Source organism: Ptychodera flava, chromosome 5 (genome assembly GCF_041260155.1).
Source record: "Ptychodera flava strain L36383 chromosome 5, AS_Pfla_20210202, whole genome shotgun sequence".
In the NCBI taxonomy this organism is placed as follows: Eukaryota; Metazoa; Hemichordata; class Enteropneusta; family Ptychoderidae; genus Ptychodera; species Ptychodera flava.
This window is the reverse complement of record NC_091932.1, coordinates 26,671,101-26,692,020: the sequence shown is the minus strand read 5'-3', so window position 1 is coordinate 26,692,020 and position 20,920 is coordinate 26,671,101. Positions and strand designations below refer to the sequence as shown.

The 20,920-nt window shown below is 36.8% G+C and overlaps 1 protein-coding gene across 5 annotated transcripts in view; it reads right to left on the bottom strand.

Annotated features, from left to right (window-relative positions):
• The window catches only part of LOC139133390 (short transient receptor potential channel 4-like), a 51,944-nt gene that overhangs the window by 15,373 nt on the left and 15,651 nt on the right, over positions 1–20,920 (bottom strand). For 2 of the 5 annotated variants that reach the window (XM_070699948.1, XM_070699949.1), the window contains exons 2-6: positions 6,769–6,946; positions 3,610–3,730; positions 2,622–2,722; positions 2,104–2,145; positions 819–842 (exon numbers count right to left, since the gene is read on the bottom strand). In XM_070699948.1, coding sequence (XP_070556049.1) covers positions 819–842; positions 2,104–2,145; positions 2,622–2,722; positions 3,610–3,730; positions 6,769–6,946 — 466 coding nt within the window. The remainder of the gene's footprint in view (positions 1–818; positions 843–2,103; positions 2,146–2,621; positions 2,723–3,609; positions 3,731–6,768; positions 6,947–20,920) is intronic. The other 3 variants (XM_070699953.1, XM_070699951.1, XM_070699952.1) reach the window with 2 other exon arrangements.

Below are 20,920 nucleotides of genomic sequence, written 5' to 3'. Positions count from 1 at the left end.
GACAAACGCTTCAGAGTGGATGCAAATTTCACTTCTCATTTATGTAGTCACGATGAAGTTTAATTTCGATTGATGCAGACAGCTGACAGAACAATCCCTAAGATTTATCTTGCAGACACAAAGGCCTACAATTTAGTGTGATGTCCGTTGAACAGAACTGAGGAACAGTATACATATGAGAAATTAGAGTTATTCTGAACCGCTAAAACCACCAGTACTTATCCTTCCTTTAGAATTATAATAATCATTAGAGCAATTTCGCCTGACACCCCCCAGAAGCTGAATACGCCGATGTGTAGTGTTTCAAGAAAAACTGTCTTTTAGCTATTTTTCGTGGAGAAAAAGGTACACTGCAATTCGTTGTGTGACGCTCATTTTAACATAGAGTTCACCTAGCTGTTTGTCCCTTGACATAAGATTTGATAACAATATGCTTGAGAGAGTCAGTCGCATAGAGTTTATCAGGGGAAAAATAGGGCCTATGTGACAAATCATCATAAAACGGTTCTACGATAAGACTAGGACATACAAGGTTGGTAGCATACATCTTTATCGGGAATGCCATAGTCAAATGCATTAAAATAGAATACACAATGCTAACAAGAAAACAGTGGTGAAACAAAGACAACTCATCTATCCCTACCCCTTAAGACGGACATCTTCGCTGGCCCTGTGGGAGTGACATTTGCTTGTGATGATGATCATAACACGCGAGTATAGAGTCTGAGAATATTGTAGTAAGATCTTCATGTCTGCATGCACAGTAAATTCAATGATATGATATTGTAGGTTATATCTCTCTTTCTATTCGTACATACCTGGGGGCATGGCTTTAGGGTTTCCTGTCGTATGGGGTAAACATAAATTGTGACTTACTTTGCATGTATATCCATGGGAGTAATAAATTACAGTGATAATTAAGCAGTTTATAGCACACATTAGTTTTGTGTTCATGACAAAAAGTAGTAAGGTTTGCTCAAACAATCGATTTTATAAAGAACGACATATTCCAGGACCTACTATTGAAATGATCCTAATACCAATAATCAGTGATTTATATCCATTTACTCTTTATGAGTAAGAAGAATATACATTTGCGAAGAGAAAGTAGGAGGAACAATTCTAACACATCAGTGTAGTACCGTGTTTGAAGCCACTGCTCTTGATTGTCAGACAATTTTCGTCCTGCGATTATGAAGTCTCAGTATTCTCACCGAATAACGTTTTATCACCATGTTTTGTCTATTATCTTGTACGTTAGATTGCTTAATTTGCAAAAGCAAGCACGGGTTTCTATTTACACGTTATTTCTGCAGAGGTACGTTTGAATAAAAGAACATCAAAAGCGGTTTAAAGATTGCAATAGTGCGAATAAAAATAAAAGTATTTAAAACCAGGCTAACCGGTGCAACCCTACATAATTTTGTGAGGAATGACAGAAATGAGAGAAGACATACGAACGAAAAAGAAACGAACAAATCCAAAAATAGGAGTAGAGAATTGTAATACATTTACCAATGGTAAGACAAACAATCAATCAGGGGATAGATAGTTGGAAGTGATGAATTTGACGCTCTTTAATACTAGACTGTGTCAGTGCACAGTGCTTGTAAATTAACGATTGTTTCTCTAGATTGACGGTCTTAGTGGTTACTCTAAACAGAAAGCGGAGCCGTGGAGCTCATATAAGATGTAATGCAAATTGATGTGGATTGATAAATTGCTTGTTAATATATTCCATCTCTTACTACAAATATTATACATTGCATTGAATAAAAAAATGGAAAACATTATTGAAATCTACATTTTCTTACTCCCAAACAAAGAATAATGGCTCGTTTCATATAACATGTACATGGCGACGGCCGACATAAAATTACTATATTCAAGAGGATGAATCATTCTTGGCCGATGTCTAATAATGTCGAGTTTTATTGTGTATTATCACATATCGAGTTTATTGTGTTAGATTTATCATGACAATGTTATATTCCCTCTGCTATGTTCGAAGTTACTTTCAAGTGAATATTTCTTTGTCTCTTATGTAATCGCTTGCTTCAGCTCTCATGATGGTAATAAAGAGAATAGATAATGTGTATCCACCTGGGGATTGTTCGGACCGTCTTCGTTGTCGACATTCCCTACCTTAAAAGCAAACAGAGATACCGGGACTTTGAAGTGGCAAGTGGCAAGGGTGAAGAACTTTCAAATTGATAGGAGCTCCGAAAAATGATACCATTATGCCAAGCAGAGTTTTTTTGACAATATTTCGTACAACATAAGCTCATAAATATCCGCTGCAAAGGTTGTCGTCCAACGATAAAAACAGAACGTCGCTGCAAAGATACTTTGGCTTGAATTGTGAGTGTCATACCGATGTTCTAAAAGCTTTTCGAAATTGGACATGAAGACGGTGGTACTATCCGACACGACTATTGATATGAGAATATTGATAAAGGAGAGAGCATGACCTGAGATGTCGCAATTCAATGGTACTATCTATCCAAGCGTTCCGAAATCACTATTGGTGTTGCTGCGTGAAAAGAAGAATCACCAAATGCTGAAAATGCAAAACATTTATGTCTGTTTTAACAGCAATACTATAATATGCATACATTTACCTTCTGTCCATTTTCCGTCTGTGAATGAAGGTATGAAATGCATATATAAGCGGGACTTGAAAGTGCGCTCTGTAAGCTCACTGTTTGGTCGATTGGTCCATCTGTTAGGAAAGAGGAAATATTAGAAATATTGTAAATAACAAGACTTTGTCCTTTAAGGTCTTATAGACGTGAAAACGCTTGTACTACGAGCACAAGATACGTAGAAAATATTACGCTTCTTGTTAGTTTTACATTATTTTAATGTAGATTTTATGATTGCAACTCTAAAATGAATGCAAATGTTACTCTCGATAATTTTGAGTTCCAACTGATGTATCTATTTTAGATGTCCAAATTCGTTATGTAGTCAGTCAGTCTGTCTGCATGTAAACGTTCGTATATCACATTCAACATCTTCCACACGATCAAAGAAAAATATTCATAGATAGATCTGGCACAGCGAACTAATGAAGTCAAAATGCCTTGGCAAAACACTTTCCCGTAACCGTTACAGATTCATGTAACCTACAAAGGTACCAGTAAAATGTTCAATAAAAAAAACTAACTGGATCTTAGATCTGGCAGATCAATGACGTATGGTATTGACACATGAAAGACGGACTTAAAAGCCGTCAACAAAATCGTGAACAGCATGCGAGCTATGCCAGGTAGTAAGTGTAAACTGATTATTGCCGGTGGGATGCAGTCGAATTTACAAGTCCAAGCGACGATGCAAGCTGTAGCATTCTAAGGTGAATGAAGGCGCACAGGCTGACTCTCCCCGATACCGTTTGAAAGACAGATCCATTTAATGGTGCCGAGATATTATAAAATATATCATTCAGCGACTCACTCACTCATTTACTCACTCACTCTCTTTCTCACTACTAAATTAACCAAATCAATAAAAAAAACCCATGAATCCATCCATTAACCTTCCGACTAACGCATTTGCCAATCAATCAGTCAATTTGTCAATCTAAAACTAACATTTTTAACAACTTACCAATATCATCTTCCAAAGGCTTATCAAATAGCAACTCAACCATTGGAAAGTTGTTATTCTCTGCGGCAATTTGAAGTGCTGAAGTTTTAATTCCTCTGTATGTGTTCTGCTTTGAGGAAGACTGAGTCAGAAAGGACTTGTCAAGTCAATAACACTATTTTATGTATGTATGTATGTATGTATGTATGTATGTATGTATGTATGTATGTATGTATGTATGTATGTATGTCTATCTGTACGTACGTACGTACGTTTGGATAATATTAACCAGGGTCCGGGTTCAGTTGGCTGGCAAATTTTAAGGCCCATGAACTGCGAAATTTGTCCATCCTCAAGGTAGCTGCAACGTCCTCAGATATTCATTTCAATCTACAGATTGAACTACATAGTCCTTGACTATGCCTGCAGAACATTTCCTTGAGGCAAAATAGGCAAAAAAGTGAAAAGAGTTTTCTTCATTTTCAATTTCCCATTTTCAAAATTTGCCATATTTGTATGTATGTATGTATGTCTATCTGTCTGTCTGTACGTACGTACGTACGTTTGGATAATATTAACCAGGGTCCGGGTTCAGTTGGCTGGCAAATTTTAAGGCCCATGAACTGCGAAATTTGTCCATCCTCAAGGTAGCTGCAACGTCCTCAGATATTCATACAATCTACAGATTGAACTACACAGTCCTTGACTATGCCTGCAGAACATTTCCTTGAGGCAAAATAGGCAAAAAAGTGAAAAGAGTTTTCTTCATTTTCAATTTCCCGCCATTTTCAAAATTTGCCATATTTGGTGAAAAACAGAGATTTTAAGTCAAAATGGAGTCAATCCTTTTTCCGTCCGTTTAGTTGATTGCACCATGTTGTACTTTTAAAGATTCAAATGTGTACATGTACCATTTACGCTGTTTATCATGAAGTTGCATGGAGGCGGCCATATTTTGAGTGCGGCACTGGTTTATTATTTGTCTCACGGAAACCTCCCCATGCAGTTGCACTCAGAGGATAATTATACTTCAGTGAACGTCTTTGGGTTAAAACGTGTCTACGAACTAATTATAATCTAAATTTAAAATCATAAATATAATGTCAAAAGTTGCAGCTCATGTGCTTTTAAAGGCAGTCGAACTACCTGATGTGTATATATATATATATATATATATATATATATATATATATATATATGTATATATTATATATAATATATATATATGTGTGTGTGTGTGTGTCTGTGTCTGTGTCTGTCTGTGTCTGTCTGTGTCTGTATGCCTGCATGTGTGTCTATGTGCCTGTGTCTGTCTTGTCTGTCTGTGTCCGTGTTTTCGTAGAATATGAAGACAGAATTTTCTGTAGAAGTAAATGTGATTGATCAGTGATATTATTGTGAGTGAATTTTCAGTGACTTTAAACATCTAAACACTTATAAGTTGTCATCAAATTATTGAAATGAGGCTTTTTTCTGAATTCAGGTATTGTTTCTAAAACATATTACAAAACAGAGTGGGTGGAACAATGAAACAGCTGATCTCAGGTATAATCATTTGTTTATGACATTAACCGACCAGTTGTTTCAACATTTTTGTCATCTCATTATATTAACCACAAAGAGCAAGGACGATGACAGCTGCAAAGACCAAATATTTATAGATGCACGTGAAACCATGATCGCCTACACTGCGATTACGATCTAGTGTTAAACTTCATGAAGAATTCATGATAGCAAGTGGCATAAATAAGAGACTCTTTCGGAACTTCCTGTGATGTTAAAAGTATTGACTTGTAGACTGAATATTCCTTCTATGTGATTGTACAAGTCACGTGATACAAATCAAGTGATCAGTACGGTAGCAGTGTACTATTGATTATATAAGGTTATTCCCAAAATACCGGGATTTATGTTCGGGTATATCTTGCAGCGGAGGTATTGTCCTCTACGCTACGAGTATAAAACTTCATGAAGAATTCATAGTAGGTGGCATAAATTAGAGACGCTTGCGGAACTTCCTGTGATGTTAAAAGTATTGACTTAGACTGAATATTCCTTCCATGTGATTGTACAAGTGATTTTGAATTTTCAAATGTCCGTAAATGTTGGGTAATTTCTTCCTCATAGTAGTCTGCTACGCGTCGAGGACAATCATCAACTCGTAACACCCTACGCTGTGGCAAGAGTGCTAAACTAATGCAACATGATGAAATTTGGATTTTTCACGTGTACCTCTTGGTTTGAAAGTGACCTTGAATGTAAACTTGGATCAAAATGTACCCAGTATTCTACACTCAATTACTAGATACTTGAATCATATTTTTACCCAAACTATAAGCAGTGATGTTACTGTTAGTTACAATGTAAAAGTTTAATTTTTGAAGTTTGTCCCCATGTTTCATGATGATCTTGAACTTTGACCTTAACAGTATCGCCATAATCTTATTGCTTGTACCTTAAACTTGATATAATGATACCTGAATTGTGCTAATCGCTTAATGAAGGTATATAATATTAATACTTTCATAATTAGGGGATTTGCACAACTTTAACACAAGTTGTTATGGTGTTAGTATGTTTATATGAAGTAAGGTATGAAGTTAAGCAACTTAAAATCCTCAAAGGTTATAAAATACACTTTATTTGGACCAATTTATAGACGCCTAGGGCAATGTACTTTTAGGTAATTTAGGTAATAAGGATCCTTAGGTGATTACGACGCAAAAATACTCACAACATAATTGCATTTACATCTCGTTTTTAAAGTGCCTTTGACTTCACCATTCATGATACCAAGCCAAATCCATAGTCTAATGAGTATCTCTGGGTATTAGAAGTTTATACATTCATTTTATAAAAGCCGGTATATATTTAATGCTTTTATTTCATGAGCACCCCTAACAATTACGCGATGGTCACCATTACAGCAGCTTCTCACAGCCACACCCTGCACTACTATTGCAGACAGCCTGCGCCGTCTAGCCTGAGATATATTCTGATAAAGGAGGTCTGCAAAAATTCCCAGGGCAGGATATTTCAAGTACCCTTAATTGCACCCATATGCTTCTTGAATCAGGACTGAAAATGAACTACCAGTTCGGGATTGCTCGACAAACGGGAACAACATTTTCAGTTGTTTTACGACAGTTGTACCGGTAAAACGAATTCTCCCATACATACCAATGTTGGATGATCTTCAAGAACTTTCTCAGCTTTCTCCATGTTACCCTCTGACACGGCATCCATGAGCTTTTTGAAATTACCTTCATTTTGATTCTGCGTCACTTTGGAGTTTTTGTCTACAACAGCTTCTAGATAATCGTCGATATCAGTATCACTCATGTCAAATATACTTCCTCTACATAGAAGGGAAATGATTTTCATTGTTTACATCATGGTGTCAGATTTGAATGTCATTGGGATTACATTGATCTCATATTCATCAGTAATTAATCAATACCTATGAGAAGTGTATTTATTTCACCATGATGTTAAAGAGCTGCTGGTTTTATAATTTCAATCTTAGAATATACACGGTTGTCAAAATCTTCGAGGTCCAAATCTCAACTATACCATAGCCACAAGAAATGTTCCTTTTGTCGCAATTAATATTGACAATAAATCTGCTTCTACTTTGGCATCATTACGTCTGATTTTAATAACATCTATCTACTTATTATCTAATTTAACTTTATTCAGTCACGCCCCTTTGTGCTTAATTCCTGCTTTATTTTGTGGGTATTTCTCTTGTAATTTATGCGCTCTTACGTTTTCATTATTACCATTGTCCTTCATTCTTACTTCCTTTACATTACCAAACCCTTTTTGATTAATTCCCTCCACTAGAGGTTCTCTTTTCTTTTACAGGTGTTTGAGCATTTCTAAAGGACACTTGTTTCGAATTCATTAATAAATTTGCCCGGTATCTACATTTACTTTCATGGCCCACATCACTTTTATGATTCTTCTGCCTTTTTTTGATGAATCGTTATGGTTGGTATTACCCATCCGGTTGCTACTTATATCTTGTCTGTCTGGTTCCCCAGACGCTTTAGAATGATGAAGAATTTCTTAAGGTATCTTGCGACTTGAACTGAACTAAATTATTCCTACTCAGAGTATTACCAGCTTGTTGACGTATCCACCTTTTTAATTGCACGCTAAGTGACTTATACGTGTCGCAAACATAAAGTGAATGATGAGTATAATTAGATAGAACGCAACCAGACTCGGAAAATACTTTAATCTCAGGCTGTAAGAAAAAGCCTCGTCAAAACGCTTTCGATTCGCATGTATACCCCGTAAGATGTAGAGAACCCAAACTGCAACTTGACAAAACCATTACATGAGGGGATTGGTCGGCACAAACCATGTAGGTAGACTAATCCCCTGAGAGCGGAATAATTCCGCATTACCGAATTAATGGCTTGTGACTCCCCAGAGAGTAAATAAACTGCCGATCAAGTGGAACAAAAGATCACAATGTTTATGAATATGACATCACCCGTTATATTTGTGGAGCAATCACCGATTGACAGTCAGTTCACACCTCAAGTAAGGTATTTTTTCATATGGAAATGATTTAGAACCTACAGCGTTTGTGCCGGGGAATCTTGGCATGCGCATGGATAAAACTTAAACCTGCAAATCTACTCTATGATAAATGTGATACACGACGATGGACAACCGTGATTTTGATAAACTATTTGTCACTAACACAAGTACTTAACCCAAAAAAACTTTACAATATAACGGCGATATGTAACGTGCATTATTTACACGAACATTTAAAGTATGAAATTAAGCATGTCCTTACTGACCGGGGTGGGTAATTTGTCGGTCGAAAAAGAAATGTTTTTCAATTTAACCTGATTTTAAAAAAAGAGAACGTTTTATCTACAGAGCTACTGAAACTGTTATTTACCACCAGCGGACACTCGCTGGAGTTATCGGCTGTCAAGATCTACATTACAACCCACATGACTATTCCGAGAATTCAAATAAAAATGGTTTGGATAGATAAAAATGAAACATGTGGGTTTCTCGGGCTGCAGGAGATAAAACGTATGTCTTTTTCTATGCCACTCATTTCAACACCTATCACTTAGGAATCGAATATAGAAATTTGTCAAAAAGTCGGCGTCCATTCAAAAAAGCTTCAACAACTACTATTTTCACTTCTGTGCCACATGTTTCCATGGCAACATTTGAAACTCAAATTATCAGTTTTCCCGATGAAAAAATCTTTGATTGCTATTAAAATGTCACAATTTTGATATACAAATTGGTGTTTGTTTCCATAGACGTGTTTCCATTTCAATTATTATAGGCTTCTGAGAATGTCATTCTTTCGAAAATGCCATTGAAACTTTGTTGAATTGCTATGAAAAATTACCTCTACGCACAGTAGCTGTCAACTGTCAATTACACATTGTAATAATAATAATAATAATAATAATAATAATAATAACTTGGTAAAATCAAGGCGGCAGTTAATTCAACTCAACTGTACCTATTGAGTTTCGAAGAAATTGAATATACACATATGATAACAGCGATCTTTGGATCTTACTGAATCTGTACTAAATCATGCCACAATGACTTCGAGAAAATTTCGTGTCCTTATGGTGTCAATTCGACAATCATTTGTGACGATGATAACTGTAACCGTTATTGTTATTAATCAAAACTTGGAGGAATTACAACGACATGCCTGATATCAATGCAAAATTTGCATTATTTGTTTAAAATAAAGCAATAGCGTTACTGCCAATTATCTATGCGTCACTCATTCTTTTAGACTGGGCTATCTGTAGGAGTAAATCTGATATATAGAAATGTAATTTCATAAGCACGAAAACAATTGTTCTTGTGAATTGAACCTGCCTTCCTCAGTACAACAGTGAATACGCTATTTTGTAGGAACTACACACTTGGTCTCTGTGTTTTTTCGAATTTTGTTTAATTTGGGCATGATCACCATAGTCGTTCCGGAGGTACAAAAGACAGCGACTGACGTTTTCAAGTACCAGTTGTATATGTAGTAAATTACGACGCCTTCTCAAACGGAAGGAATTATACATGATGACACTATCAGGAAAGTATTGAACATCTTTTCTTTTTAAAAATTCGACATAATAAAAGGGTTCATTTCATAATATCATATGGAGCAATTATATTGTGTAGAATACCTAAAAATTGACTCTCTGATTGAACGAATGAAAATTGATTTGCCAAGAGGGGAGGGTCTAATAATGTCTGAAGGGCGACCTACAGTGATGCATTCTTCTCTATTTTGTTTACACCAGTTGAATTTCGCAATAAATAATATCGTACTGAGCGAATCAATCTACGTACACCCTGACCAGGAATATGCGTGACACTTGAGGTCTTTATGTCAAACCCATAAACAAGATCAATAGTATGTATATGAACGTGTAATAAACTAGCTATCTTTCTTCCAGCAAAACGTACGCGTCCTAGCCACTGCAAATGAAAGCAATCTCCAGTCGTCCGTACATGACAACTTTTCCCCGCACAGACGTAGACATGGTGGCTGTGACCAATTCTGGCTGAAATTGGTCATAGCCACCACGTCTATTAAAATTCATGAGTTTACTTTTCTTGTTTACGTACATACTTATATCAGATGGAAATCTGAGGATTTGCGATTACATCAGGTTGACAACCCCCCACACAAGAATGAACGCAATGAATTAAAATTACTCTTTACAAAGCATGCGGACAAATTTGTTGGTTCCACCATAGACAGTGGACGGGGGAACCCCCCTCCACTGTCTATGATTCTATGTAAGTAAAAAGTGTGAAAGAGGCTCCCCACCTAACTATCCAAAATGTTTTTGTATCGAGTTTGTGTTTGATTCGTTTCAAAACTGTGTTCCTACATTCTAATCCGATTGTTTGTGTTAATAAAACTGTTTGTTTCGCCTCGGATATTTGTAGGGAAGTTTGCATTAGTGTGTACGGTAATGTATTGTTTGTGTGTGGAAAGCTTATGGCGAGACGCAGCCGGACCTATTGTGTTACAAAGTTGATAGAGTGGCACTTTGACGCTTGCGTTTCGAAACCCGAGTGTGGTTTCTCATCAGTCGCAGTGTAGATTCTTTCCTTAGTTTGTGTTTGTGAAAAATTATTTTAATGCATTTTAGTGGTCTTGCTCTTCGAGTAGCGAGGCAAGTATATTAATGTTTGGGTCTCGTTGTGAGCCCATTTGGTGGTTCAGTTTGTTTGTTCTATGTTTCTTTACTTCAGTAAATTTTGTTTTGATTAGTGTGTCTTTCAGATTTTTGCCGAGGTTTGTGAATTTTTAGGCAATACGTACCACTGCTTGGTACGGATTTTATGTTTTCTGGATGAAGATACTTACAAGTATCATGATCGATGTGTTTGTTCTCGTACATTTTGTTTAATAGTTTGTGTACTTTGTTTACTGTTTGTTCTGTGTCGTCACTGGCTAGTTGTGTATAATACTTAGTGTTGCGTAATTGCCTTTCGCATTCGTGTACGTAATCTTTTGTGTTGACCAAGACGAAAACCCGACCCTTGTCGAAGGGTTTTTATAGTAAGTTGTCTACTGTTTGCAAGCTGGTTTATCGCGATTCTTTGGGCACGCGACATGGTTTTTTTCCTTGTTTGAAAGGGTATCTCTAGAAGTGCGAGTTTAGCAGCTTCAGATAGCTTTCAGGTTTTTGTATTTTTTGCTGTTCGTGGAGTCCAATTTGACTTTTCTTTGAATTGGTGTTGTTGCGATTGTTTGTGTCTCATGATGTAGCGTAGTCACATTTTACGACTATATTTGTTGAAATCCTGAGGTGGTTTGAATCTGTTTGGTTTTGTTGGTGTCCGAATGAGTGTTAAGGCTTTTGCCTAGTGCTATTTTCATCGACAATTCTGTCCCATTTTGCTGACCAACCGTTGAACCCGACAAGATACTGACTCGGTCCTTCTTCAACTGCAACTATTTTCTTCACTGCACCCTTTGTCCACCAGTAACAGTCATCGAGGGCCTCAACTTTTTCACCCACTGAGAACGCGTAATGAGCCACGTTTTCTGTGTTTTCCGGTGTTTGGCTTAATTGCTAATGAAAGTTTTAATTTTAATTGTTTTCCAAGTCAACTATCCAAGCATTTTAAGAGGGGTGATCAAAAAGGCCAGAACAGCCAATTTTGACCAACCGGGTTCAAGATCCCGGGAAAGGTGTTAAAAGTGTGCGATAGATGTGTTCACGACATAAACATTACGAACAGTAGGATTAAGATAGGTATGAATAATCCAGACTGCCCAGTTTATGTGTGGGGAAAAGTTGGAATAACTTCGATTTTGCGAGTATAAAGAATTTTTTAAATTTAAAGTTGGTCGACGCGTCATCCATCAGATGCATTTTTTCTCTCACATATTCTAAGACAACAATAATGTGTGCGATATTTCAGCAAACGAGGATAGAATAGTTGAAAATGGGGTCTTGCCTCTTTCCAGCGTGAAATGTGATGACAAAGGTTAATTATTATTTTAAAATATGGGGGACTGAACACAAATTATAATGGGAGAGGTAGGGTGGTTTACAAAATTTTGCTGCGCGAAAAATAGTGACTCTTCAAAAGCATTTGTACAAAAAATAGTGCCTCCAACCCAGTAAGTCACAGTCCATATCATTAAATATCTAAATGAAATAATTTCTTGATTGACCTTTGACCTTTGAAATCATACTTTTTTCTATATTTACAAAGAGCCACTTTTATTCAAAGTTTCAATCAATACAATGGAAAAGAAATCTAATTTCACAGAAAATAATTCTCTGAACTACGTACAGTACATTTGGCTATTCGAAATTAAAAGGGACTATATCTGTTATATTTAAATTTAGAAAGTGCAGTATAATTGTTTGTCAAGAAACTTACTTCAGTTTTCCTTTATTTCCTTGTGCAATGGTACTATTTATACAGTGTCAAAAATATAGTTCAATAATTAATATAAGTATTATATAGAAATAATAACGCGAATAATAATAGGTTCAATTTCCGTGAAAATTTCACCATAAGGGTATTTTGGGTCGAAAAGACCAAATATGATATTGATTTCACTGCCTCATGTTTCCATGGTAACCATTTTAGGGGTTGAAAATTTCAGTTTTTCTAATATCCAATGAAAAGTTACTTTGATTGATATGAAAATTATCTAGCAGGGGGAGTTCTGGTTAGAGAACACAAAAACCAGACTTATTTTAATGTTTTGAGTTGCCATGGTAACTATTCTGGGATTGAAAATGTTACTTTTTCCCTAATTCCTATTAAAGAACTATTGATTGATGTAAAAATTGATAATAAGGGTTTTTCTGGTTAGCACACCCAAAAAATCACACTCATTTTAATGTGAGATGTTTCCATGGCAACCATTCAGGAGTAAAAATTACCAGTTTTTCAAAGATTCCATCTAAAATCCAGTAATCAAGAGAATGTGTTATCTCAAAGGGATAGTTTGGGTTAGAAAGACCAAATATCCAGTGTAAAAATCCAGTAATCAACAGAAATATTATACCAAAGGGTTATTTCGGGTTAGAAAGACAAAATATGATATCTATTTTTACTGCCCTGTGTTTCCATAGTAACCTATTTGCGTTTTAAAGTTTCAATTTTTTTCCTAAGTCCATTAAAAGTAATCCCAGTTACTATGCAAATGCTCTCCTAAAAGTATTTATAACAGCATGAACTCCATGTTCATTTTTGTTTTATGTTGCCATAGTAACCATTTCGGTAATCACAGTTTTTTTATTTAAAACCATAGACCCTCGAGAGAGTCTATGTTAAAACATAATTCACTGTTTTTATTTATTTCATGGATTTCTAAGTAACAACTTTTAACATTTGTTCTATAATAATAATAATAACAATAATGGTAATTTCTTTGCCTTCATTCTGGAAAGAAAAATAAAGATAATGTATATTGGGGCCATTTTGGTCAAAATTATGTTTTCCGTTAATTTAGTGTATTAGAATTAATTTTACATAGACCAGAAATAATTTTTCAAGCATTTTAAATTGTGTTTCATGCAGTCGTCCCAAATAAGTGTTATATAGTATATTACTAACTTATTATGCATTTATCGAATTAAGTTTATGCCTTCAAATTAATTTTATGTCCTGAAATTAATTCTACTAGTATCCGAACCCAATCCTCCTTATCACCCAATGTACCATTATATTTATCACAAGCAGTAACAGTAGCGCACAGTTTTTTTGTTCTATTTAAAACATAATTCACTGGTACTTATTTATTTATGGATTTATAATTAACGACGTATAATAATGTTCATTTTATAATAATTTATTTTGATTTCTTTGCCTCATTCCAGGAAGAATAATGAAGACAAATTATATATTTCTGATTGTTTAACTAAAGTAAAATTATGGCCATGTAGTGGTGCATTATTTTTTGTGTGACTTGGCGTGACCCCATAAACTCTATGATTCTGATGATTAGCTAGATCTCCCCTTTCCATGGTAGCAATGGCTAAATTTGAACATGATCCCTGTATACCTTTAAACGTTTTTTTAAAACCCAGCAGGCCAAGACAAGGGGAAATATTACAAGTTAAATGTTTCATGTTTATTATTGCCCAGGGCTCGAAATTAACTTTTTTTCCCTGGTAGTCCACTTGGGCAACCATATTCTGAAGTTGGTAGCCCGGTGACACTGGCTGGTAGCCCATGCATATTTTAGATCAGGGGTATCTTTTTTTCGTTAACCAGACAAGAAAGGGCTATTTTACAAGGTTCTGCCCATGAAGTGAATTTTCTAGTCTTTTGATGTGTATACTTGCACACCTTTAATGCCCAAGGAAATAGGTGTAATGGACGACAGTGGCACTCAAAAGTTTTGTGACCTATAAACAACCCGTTTCACTCTCACAGTTGTATACAAATTTTAAAAGTCGCCATGACAACATGACAACAATATGGCCTTTTCAGCACTGAGACATACTGTAGCAGGGCTAAAAATGGCCCTTCTGTTGGGAGGAGGCATAATTTCCGTGTCATTTAGATTGATACATTATTATCATATGCAACGAGAATGCGTTTTTATTGGCCATCGTTTCCTGTGCCTGTCATTCAAGTATGTCAGTTCAGATATGGAAACTTTGTTGCAAAGTTCCACCGCACGGCCGGTCGTCTCCAGAACAAAGTCATACTTCTATGCCCAGCTGGGTTTGACTGCATTTATCTAGCTCGTCCCAAAGTGACCGACGCATCTTTCAACCTTTCAGTTTGGTGAAAAACGCATTTATTGATTTGCCAAAGGCCTTTGGACTCGCTTATTTTTGCACAAGTGCTACACGGACATAGGAAAAAGTTGTTGAATACTCACTGTTTCAGTGAATCCTCCATGATGAGAGTTCTCAAATCAAAAAATGTTGCCGAGCTCGAATACAAATGTCTTCAACGTCATTGTTATACAAGAGTTAGCATTCGAAAGTCTGTCACCCTGATTTTTTTCAAAGTTTGGAGAAGGCCAGCATTTCCATCTGAATGATTGAACGACGTGAAACGCAAAATTCCATCGCATATTATCTGGCAGTATGTACAGTAGAAATACTGTATACCGTCGATCCAGGTACATATAAGCTTATACTCCACAAAATGGCCACAGGCGGCATGAGCTTTCTGAAAGGATTTCCTGAACGTCCTACTTGTTACCTTAGGGAGTCACTTGTGATGTCCTGAAAAGTATTCTCTGCAGTAATTCCAGTTTCTGTCAACATTCAAAGCTCAACGACAAGATTATAGCACGAGACGTAGTGTACAGACTACACATTCACGAGCAGGTAAACATAATTGTGCATGCTCATATTGGCAGACTACACTGGCAAACGAGTGCGCATGCGTGAAGGTATATTTACAGCAAATACACTGGCATAGACTCTCCACAGTCGCTGTGCCTTGTTTTGTGCGCGCCCACGACTGCCACGATGGGCCTGCATTCGAACACCTCTTTTTCAGAATTCCCACAGAACTGTTATTAGATTTCTATATAATACTTATAGCCCCTAAACTTGTAATAATAATAATAATAATAATAATAATAATAATAATAATAATAATAACAATCATAATAATTATTATTGTAAAAATATAATAATAATAATAATTAATATAAATATTATATAGAAATTATAATGCGAATAATAATAGGTTCAATTTCCATGAAAATTTCACCATAAGGGTATTTTGGGTCAAAAAGACCAAACATGATATCGATTTCACTACCCGATGTTTCCATGGTAACCTTTTTAGGGGTTGAAAATTTCAGTTTTTCTAATATCCCATGAAAAGTTACTTTGATTGATATGGAAATTATCTAGTGGGGGAGTTCGGGTCAGAGAACACAAAATCCAGACTTATCTTAATGTTTCGAGTTGCCATGGTAACAATTTTTGGATTGAAAATGTTACTTTTTCCCTATTTCCTATTAAAGAACTATTGATTGATGTAAAAAAAATTGATAATAAGGGTTTTTCTTGTTAGCACACCAAAAAAATCACACTCATTTTAATGTGAGATGTTTCCATGGTAACCATTCATGAGTAAAAATTACCAGTTTTTCAAAGATTCCACCTAAAATCCAGTAACCAACAGAATATGTTATATCAAAGGGATATTTTGGGTTAGAAAGACCAAATATCCAGTGTAAAAATCCAGTAATCAACAGTCCCCACAGACACCGTCCGGGGGACTTATAGGTTTGGTCATGTCCGTGCGTCCGTGCATGCGTGCGTGCGTGTGTGCGTGCGTCCGTCCGTCCGTTCACACAGATATCTCAGAGATGCCTGGAGCGATTTCATTCAAACTTGGTACAAGGATTACTTCATATGTCATACAGATGCACGTCAATTTGTTTTTTGATACGATCCAATATGGCCGCCAGGCGGCCATTTTATTACGATTTTTTTCATGTATAGAGCCATAACTCAGACATGTTTCAACCGATTTTATTCAAAGCTTGTACAAGGACATTGACCAATGTCATAGATATGCACGTCAATTTGTTTTGTGATGCGATCCAATATGGCTGCCAGGCAGCCATTTTGTTACGATTTTTCCATGTAAAGAGCTATAATTCAGGCATATCTCAACATATTTTATTCAAACTTTGTACAAGGACATTGACCTATGTCATACATATTCACCTCGATTTAATTTGTGATACGATTCAATATGGCCGCCAGGCGGCCATTTTATTATGATTTTTTCATGTACAAGCCATTACTCAGGCATGTTTTAACTGATTTAATTCAAAGTTGGTACAAGGACATTGACCAATGTCATAGATATGCACGTCAATTTTTCATGTGATACGATCTAATATGGCCGCCATGCGGCCATTTTGTTACGATTTTTTTCATCTACAGAGCCATAACTCAGGCATATCTCGACGGATTTTATTCAAACTTGGTACAAGGACATTGACTTATGTCATACATATGCACATTGATTTGTTTTGTGATACGATCCAATATGGCCGACATGTGGCCATTTTATTATGATTTTCTCATGTCCTGAACTACAACTCAGACATGTATCAAGCGAATTTATTCAAAAGTATTTTTATCACAGACCTAATGAAGAGGATTCTATCCTCTCTGAGGACCTGTAATCAAAGTACCCATTAACAAGTGGGGACTGTGTCATCAACGATGACTTGTATGCCAAAGGGTTATTTTGGGCTAGAAATACAAAACATGATATCCATTTTTACTGCCCTGTGTTTCCATAGTAACCTATTTGCGTTTTAAAATTTCAACGTTTTTCCAATTTTCATTAAAAGTAATCCCATGTTCATTTTTGTTTCATGTTGCCATGCTTACCATTCAGGTAACCACAATTTTTTGTATTTAAAACCATGCATATTTTAGATCAGGGGTATCATTTTTCGTTTACCAGACAAGAAAAGGCTATTTTACGAGATTCTGCCCATAAAGTGAATTTTCTAGTCTTTTGATGTGTATACTTGCACACATTTAATACCAAGGAAACAGGTATAATGGACGACAGTTGGACTCAAAAGTTTTGTGACCCATTAACAACCCGTTTCTCTCTCAGAGTTGTATGCAAATTTTAAAAGTCGCCATGACAACCTGACAACAACATGGCCTTTTCAGCACTGAGACATACTGTAGCAGGGCTAAAAATTGGCCATGGCCCTTCTGCCGGGAGGAGGCATAATTTCTGTGTCATTGTGATTGATACATTATCATTAAAATGCAACAAGAATGCGTTTTTATTGGCCATCGTTTCCTGTGCCTGTCATTCAAGTACGTCAGTTCAGACATTTAAACTTTGTTGCAAAGTTCCACCGCACGGCCGGTCGTCTTCATAATTTCCAGAACAAAGTTACATTATGTGCCCAGCTGGGTTTGACTGCATTTATCTACCTCGTCCCAAAGTGACGGACGAATCTTTCAACCTTTCAGCTTGGTGAAAAACGCATTTATTGATTCACCAAAGGCCTGTGGATTCGATTATTTTTGCACAAGTGCTTCACGGACATAGGAAAAAGTTCGACTCACCCTAGCCCTCTTGATTGTTAAATACAACCACGGTCTATGATGATCGAGAGTTCTTGAATCAAAAACTATAGCCGTGCTCGAATACAAATGTCTTCTCATTAAATAATGTCATTCTTGATATACAAAAGTTAGCATTCCAAATCTGTAACCCTGTTTGTATCAAAGTTTTGAGAAGGGCAGCATTTCCATCTGAATGATTGAACGACGTGAAACGCAAAATTCCATCGCATATTATCCGGCAATATGTACACTGCACAGTAGAAATACTGTATACTCTCCAGGTATGTATAACTATAAGCTTGTACTCCACAAAATGGCCACAGGCGGCGTGAACTTTCTGACAGGATTTCCTAAACGTCCTACTTGTTACCTTAGGGACTCACTTGTGATGTCCTGAAAAGTATTCTCTGCAGTAATTCCAGTTTCTGTCAACATGCAAAGCTGAACGACATGATTATAACACGAGACGTAGTGTACAGACTACACATTCACGCGCACGTTCACTCAATTGCGCATGCTCATATTGGCAGACTACACTGGCAAAAGAGTGCGCATGCATAAAGTTATATTTGTAGCACAGATCTCGCGGAAACTCATGCCTTTGCTCTATTTCCATCCCAAAACTTCCTTGATTGCTTACATTTAATGCACATGAACAAAATAAAAACAACAACGTCAGCATAGGGAGAGAGGGTTTATGGTTTTCGCCACAACTACAAATGCCACGCTGAAGATTCGTTTACAAGGCCAATTACCGGTACACTGGCATAGACTCTCCACAGTCGCTGTGCCTTGTGTTGTGCATGCCCACGACTCCCACGATGGGCCTGCATTCGAAGGCTACGCTGTGCAGCTCAGCAGCTGTGAGCACGCGCTGCCAAACACAGCGACTGTCAGTTTTTGCAAGTATATGAATATTCATAAGGGTAGTGATGTCAAAAGGAACGCCTAACTGGGTGGAGAGAATATACGTACGGCAATTGGAATTCACCCCTATTGACAAAATTAAAATAAACAACACCTCTTTTTCAGAATTCCCACGGCTTCAATGAATTGTTATTAGATTTCTATATAATATTTATAGCCCCTAAGCTTGTAATAATAATAATAATAATAATAATAATAATAATAATAATAATAATAACAATTATTATTATTATTATTATTATTATTATTATTATTATTATTATTATTATTATTATTACAAGTTTAGGGGCTATAAGTATTATATAGAAATCTAATAACAGTTCATTGAAGCTGTGTAGGAATTCTGAAAAAGAAGTGTTGTATATTTTAATTTTGTCAATAGGGGTGACTTCCAATTGTTTTACGTGCAGCGCAGAATTATGCATTATACTGTACGGAGAGAGGGGATATCATTAAGCCAAGGGGTAATTAAATGCTTGTCGGAAAAGTGACACTAAGCAGTTTAAGCGATACCAGCAGGCCTAGACTTTTAACTTTTGTGCGAACTTTACGGATACACGTTCAATCGGTTCAATTTAATTTTGTTTTTAGTTTTCTTTCATCAAAAGTCACGACTATGAAAAAGATTTCCGATATAAGTTAATAATCTCTCTCTCTCTCTCTCTCTCTCTCTCTCTCTCTCTCTCTCTCTCTCTCTCTCTCTCTCTCTCTCTCTCTCTCTCTCTGCAGTGCTATGCTGCGACCACCGAACGAATATTCCCCACCCCGGCCCACCCCAACTCTAACATAACCGTATCCTGTACTAATTCTTTCATAAACGTATCAATGTACCAATGTACAATGGATTCATTCTGTTGTATAATTTAAAACTTATTCAGACTTACTTCGTAAGCGTCATATTGGCATTGCAGAATAAACATTTTTCTGCATTTCGCATGTTTCGCCCTGGCAGTGTAATCTGGCAGAGACCCTGCGATTCGCGTTCTTCTCTGTCGGAACATGCGCGCGCCCTTCAGAGACGCGACGCGAATCCCAGAGCATGCGCTATTGGGAGTGCGTGGCGTGATATTAGAACGTCTCCGATCTCGCGCTATCGTGTCGTTGGAATGATGACAGAAACTGGAATTACTGCAGAGAATACTTTTCAGGATATCACATGTGAGTGTCTAAGGTACCAAGAAGGGCGTTTAGGAAATCCTTTCAGAAAGTTCACGCCGCCTGTAGCCATTTTGAGGAGTATAAGCTTATAAGCTTACGTAACTCAACACTGCAGCATATACAGTATTTCTACTGACGGTACTGTACATGTTGCCGGAAGATATGCGATAGAATTTTGCGTTTCACGTCGTTCAGTCATTCAGATGGAAATGCCGCCCTTCTCCAAACTTTGAAAAAAACAGGGTGAAAGACTTTGGAATGCCACACTACAGTTTTCGAGAACTCATGGACCGTGGTTTTATTCAACAATCGAGAGGGCTAGGGTGAGTCTAGCCCTGCGTACGATGCTGTGTGTTCCGCTACAGCTAACCGCCCCGCTCACCACAGCCCTGCAAAGACCCGTACGTAGAGTTGGTGACTTCAAATCCATTTTTGGACTTGACGTAAAAAACCAAATAACTGCCGAAATTCAGCGTTCTCGGGCCCAAGTCGTATCCCTGCCTACCTCAGCTACTCGATCGCTTCCAAAAATGCCAGTCTTTTATTCTTTTTTCGTAAATAACCGTCGATGTCGGCAACTCTCTCGCTAGCCCTGCGTACGTACGCAGTGTACGCTGTGCATTCCCTGTGTGCGTTCCTAACACACAGCGTACACTGCGTACGTA